The following is a 4,428-nucleotide window of genomic DNA, read 5'->3' as shown; positions in this document are numbered from 1 at the left end:
ATGGTCTTCCACGGCAACTCCACCCCCACCCCCCCCCACACCATCGGCTGCATCGACTCCATGTGTGACGTGACGGAAATCGTACGAGGTAAAGAGACACACTTCCTGTTTGAATTTTGATAAGAACTGTATTCAAAAAAACAAACCTAAGGGTTGCAGACCATAAAACTAACCAAATTGACAAACTGAATGCATCATTAACACATCGATCACTATGAAATATATATATCAATATATTCCGTATGTATTCCATTCTGTGTAGATGCCTATGAGAGCGCCAAGCTGCTGTGTGAGCAGTATTACCTGGGAGCTCCTGAGCTGGAGCTGAGGCAGATCAATGGTGAGACACTAAACCCACAACTGTGTTTTTGTTTTCATCACTGACTGAACTGTGAACCAACAGTACTGACGCTCAGTACCGACACTCAGTACCAACACTCAGTACTGACGCTCTATCCTGTGTCTTTTCTCTCCACCAGCCAACAGTGCCAGAGAACCTATCCAGATATCGTACATCCCATCTCACCTGTACCACATGGTCTTTGAACTCTTCAAGGTAACACTACAAACATTCACTACACCCCCCCCCCTTGAGTCCCCCTCCTCATTACCTCCTGCCAAGCCTTCAACTATTTAAACAGAGATAAAACAAAACAGACTTTTTTTTTTTTCAATGTAACATCTGTGACCCGCTCCACTGGTCCAGGGCTGCCGGGTCTGGCTGAACTGATCTTGGCCGGATCCGTTCAGTCTGAGCCGACACCCTGGATGCCTGGAAACGGCCAATGATTCCAGTGAAGTGTTTAACGCCGCTCTGAATGACCTTCTGGTTATCTGTGTATTTGCTGAAGTACTTGAGGTCATTGAGGCGAGCGGCTGTCGCCATGACGGTTCAGGCCAGTTCAGATGAGCCTACGTGATGTTTCATGGCGTCCACTCTGTGGAATGAGCTGCAGTTACATAAGAGAGTGAAGGTTAAACTGCCGCCATTAAACATCATGGCATCAGACCCAGAGTCACGGCCCGGGTTTCTATAATTCTGTGGTTTAAATATAACACAGGGTAAATGATCAATTTGACTCTGATCCAGTTTGACCTGAAGGTCAACAGTCCGCGCGGCGACAGAGAGAAGATCTGTTGTTATCTGCTGTAAATTGGTGCTCATTATTTTTTATGATATGTTTTTATGGTGTGGTTCTGGATAAACAACTGTGTCTGTTCTCTACAGAACTCCATGAGAGCCACATTAGAGAACCACGAGGCCAGCAGTCACCTGCCGCCCATCAAAGTCATGGTCGCTCTGGGGGGAGAGGACCTGTCAATCAAAGTGAGTCACTGGGAGCCTCTCGTCACAAATCTGTGCCCTGAAAATGAATGTTAAATCCTTCTCTGAAACAAATGTTCTTCAAGACGGATCAATAACCCCAGAATAGCAGCAGTGAGAATTACCTCAGACTAAAAAGTACAATAATCTCCTCACACCAGTCTGAGACGAACACCTCGTGTGTGTTTAAATAATCTGATTATTCACACAAACAGAGGCAGTGTTTTCTTCTTCTTCTCTGCTCGGAACTAATTTGTTCTAAATATGGGAACACACAGACACACACACACGCACACGCGCTGTATCCGTGTCCTCGACTCAACTCTGTTTATTAACCTGATATAAACCCACTCCACCCACTGAGATACAAGTTAATTCATCACCTGTCACTCACTCACACACACACACATATTTGGACAGGATGGACTGGTGCTGATAACCTGCGACCTTTGCTCCCAGCTGTGGGGATTCTCCGAGGACACACACACACACACACACACAAAAACATGGTTACATGTATTTTGTGAGTATTTTGAACAGACATAAAGTATTCTGTAGTCTATTGGTTACCAAAGTAGGGGGTGGCCCCTCCAAAAGGGGACGCAGAGCTGTTGCAAAGGGACGCGTTAAGGAAGATTAAATTTACTTTTAGTATTTTTTTTTTATTTGTCCAGTAGTGGGGGACATTGTACTGATTTATTATATCATTTTATCTACTAAAAAATAACTTTTAAATTTTCAAAACGTGTTATGGGCGGGGCCTCAAAAACAGTGGTTTTTAGTCTCTTCTTTATTCACCTCTTATATATATTATAAGGTATATTCACCTCTTTCTTCTTCTTCTGTCCACAGATGAGTGACAGAGGAGGTGGCGTCCCCTTCAGGAAGACGGAGCGTCTGTTCAGCTACATGTACTCCACAGCCCCCAGACCCAGCTACGGAGAAAAACACAGAGCTCCACTGGTACAGAACTGCACGGCAACACACACCTTTCACTTACACACCACTGAGAAGTGAATAGTACTAATGTGTGTGTGTGTGTGTGTGTGTGTGCAGGCAGGGTTTGGCTACGGTTTGCCCATCTCTCGACTCTACGCTCGTTACTTCCAGGGGGATTTACAGCTGTACTCCATGGAGGGGTGCGGCACGGACGCCATCATTCACCTGAAGGTAAAATATTATTCACCCCAAAAAAAAATAAAAATAAATGTGAAGCTAACGAGGAGACCTTGAATTAACACGTACTCGTTCCCACTTCCTGTCTGTCTCCAGGCCTTGTCCACAGACTCGGTGGAGAGGTTGCCGGTTTTTAACAAGACAGCTCTGCGTCACTACAAGTTGAGTTTGGAGGCAGATGATTGGTGCACGCCCTCCAAGGAGCCACTGGACATGGCCGTCTACCGCATGGCCAAGTGACTCGGCCGTGGTGGTGGTGTTTAAACGTTGCGTGAACGTGATTACGAGTAATTCATGAGGTGTCCACAAACTGACCTGTGAAGGAATGACACGGTGGGACCAAAACTGTGGTCCAGGGCCGGTCCGAGGTCCGGAGAAGAGACAGCAGGCCCCGAATCACTGTCCTGACTGTGACGGAGTCTTCTTGATTAAGAGAACGTCCCTCCTGTGTTCTTCACAAGTCTGCTGCTGAAGAGGAAGAGGAAGAAGAAGGTGGACGTGAGTCTGAATTAACAAGACGGTCAGAGAGAGAGAGAGAGAGAGAAGATTCAGAAGAACAAAAGACGACGGACATTTCTGACCAACATCAGCTTCGATCGCTCCTCACAGGTGTGAATTTAGCTTCTAACGTCCTGACGTGGAGTTAGAGAATCAGAGAGAAAAACACGATGTAACAAATATGTCAAATATCAGCTGGAGATTTTTTCATTAGCCGTTGAGACCATGGAGAAATCAATACTCACATCTCTGCAAGATATGAAAAAAAGTCAAAGTTACTGTAGCTCCCAACAAAGTGATGAAAAAAAAAACAATGAACACAGAGAGAAGAAGAAATGGTTTCATCAGAGAATTTGTCTGAATTGTCAATGTTTTCTTTTATAAACTGAAGATCTTGCAGAGATGAAGTTTTGTTCCTCCTCGTCTCATTTTGTCCTAACGAAGAGCAAAGTAGAAAAAAGTTTTATCGTCTCTTTTTTTTGTCCTTAATGCTGTTTTTTTCTGCTTATTTTATTTTTTTGCCTAAAGAAATTCTGTGCCAGAAAACGCACCAAGTCCTGATACTGTACACACTGAAGGACCAGACAACAGTACACAAAAAATACACACACACACACACACACACATCTTCACCTAACTGTCCTTTCACAACAGTTACCTCAACAACAGCTGTGGAAAATGGTGGGGAGGAGAAGGGGGGGGGGTAAGAGGGTATCTTGGAATAATGACACGATGTTTTTTTCCAATGTTTCCGTTGTGAGTCTGTCACTCAGTCGACGTGTCGTCGTTTTTACTCAGGTTTATCTTAAGATGCAGGTAAACACACATTCTGCTGCTACAGTAGGGTTAGGGATTAACAGGTGTGTGTGTGTGTAGGTGTGTGTGTGTGTCTTATCCACAGCCACAACTTGATTATTCATCTTGGGTTAAAGTTTGGTTTTGTTGAATCAATGAAATCTTATCTGTTGTGATTTTACTGTGAATTCTATATGACATACTGCATGTACCTGTACATATATATACATATATATATATATATAATATGTGTATACAGTATATAAAGGAGACCAGGACACTGTGTATTTGTATGAAGTGCCTGAATTTGATTGTGAAATTTCTGTTTATTCTGAATTTCTATATTTTTATAAAGACGGGTTTGAAAATGATAATTAAAAAAATGTGGAAAATAATTCACATTTTCTTCTCTTTGTGTTTTTATTGATTCATTTTCACAGGCTGAGAATGGGGGGCCACACCCCTGCCCCTCCTCCCCCACCCTATAGTTGTCCAGCCCACAACAGGGTCACATACAGAGACATTCACACTTTCATTCACTCTTGTGGTCAAATTATAGTGAAAGTCAATCTCCAATCCTCACTTTTTGAAAACCTGACAAACACACACACGTATACACACAAACACACTCAGAC

The 4,428-nt window shown here is 43.5% G+C and overlaps 1 protein-coding gene across 1 annotated transcript in view; it reads left to right on the top strand.

The window, feature by feature from the left end:
- The window catches only part of LOC103393542 (pyruvate dehydrogenase (acetyl-transferring) kinase isozyme 2, mitochondrial-like), a 9,325-nt gene extending 5,137 nt beyond the window's left edge, over positions 1-4,188 (top strand). Inside the window, exons 5-11 of the mRNA XM_008330541.3 lie at positions 1-88; positions 263-340; positions 480-556; positions 1,229-1,327; positions 2,177-2,287; positions 2,381-2,494; positions 2,597-4,188. Coding sequence (XP_008328763.1) covers positions 1-88; positions 263-340; positions 480-556; positions 1,229-1,327; positions 2,177-2,287; positions 2,381-2,494; positions 2,597-2,740 — 711 coding nt within the window. The 3' untranslated portion in view covers positions 2,741-4,188. The remainder of the gene's footprint in view (positions 89-262; positions 341-479; positions 557-1,228; positions 1,328-2,176; positions 2,288-2,380; positions 2,495-2,596) is intronic.
- The last annotated feature ends 240 nt before the right edge of the window (positions 4,189-4,428 follow it).

This window comes from Cynoglossus semilaevis, chromosome 17, assembly GCF_000523025.1.
Source record: "Cynoglossus semilaevis isolate Cse_v1.0 chromosome 17, Cse_v1.0, whole genome shotgun sequence".
Classification (NCBI taxonomy): domain Eukaryota; kingdom Metazoa; phylum Chordata; class Actinopteri; order Pleuronectiformes; family Cynoglossidae; genus Cynoglossus; species Cynoglossus semilaevis.
This window is presented reverse-complemented; position numbering and strand designations above follow the sequence as displayed.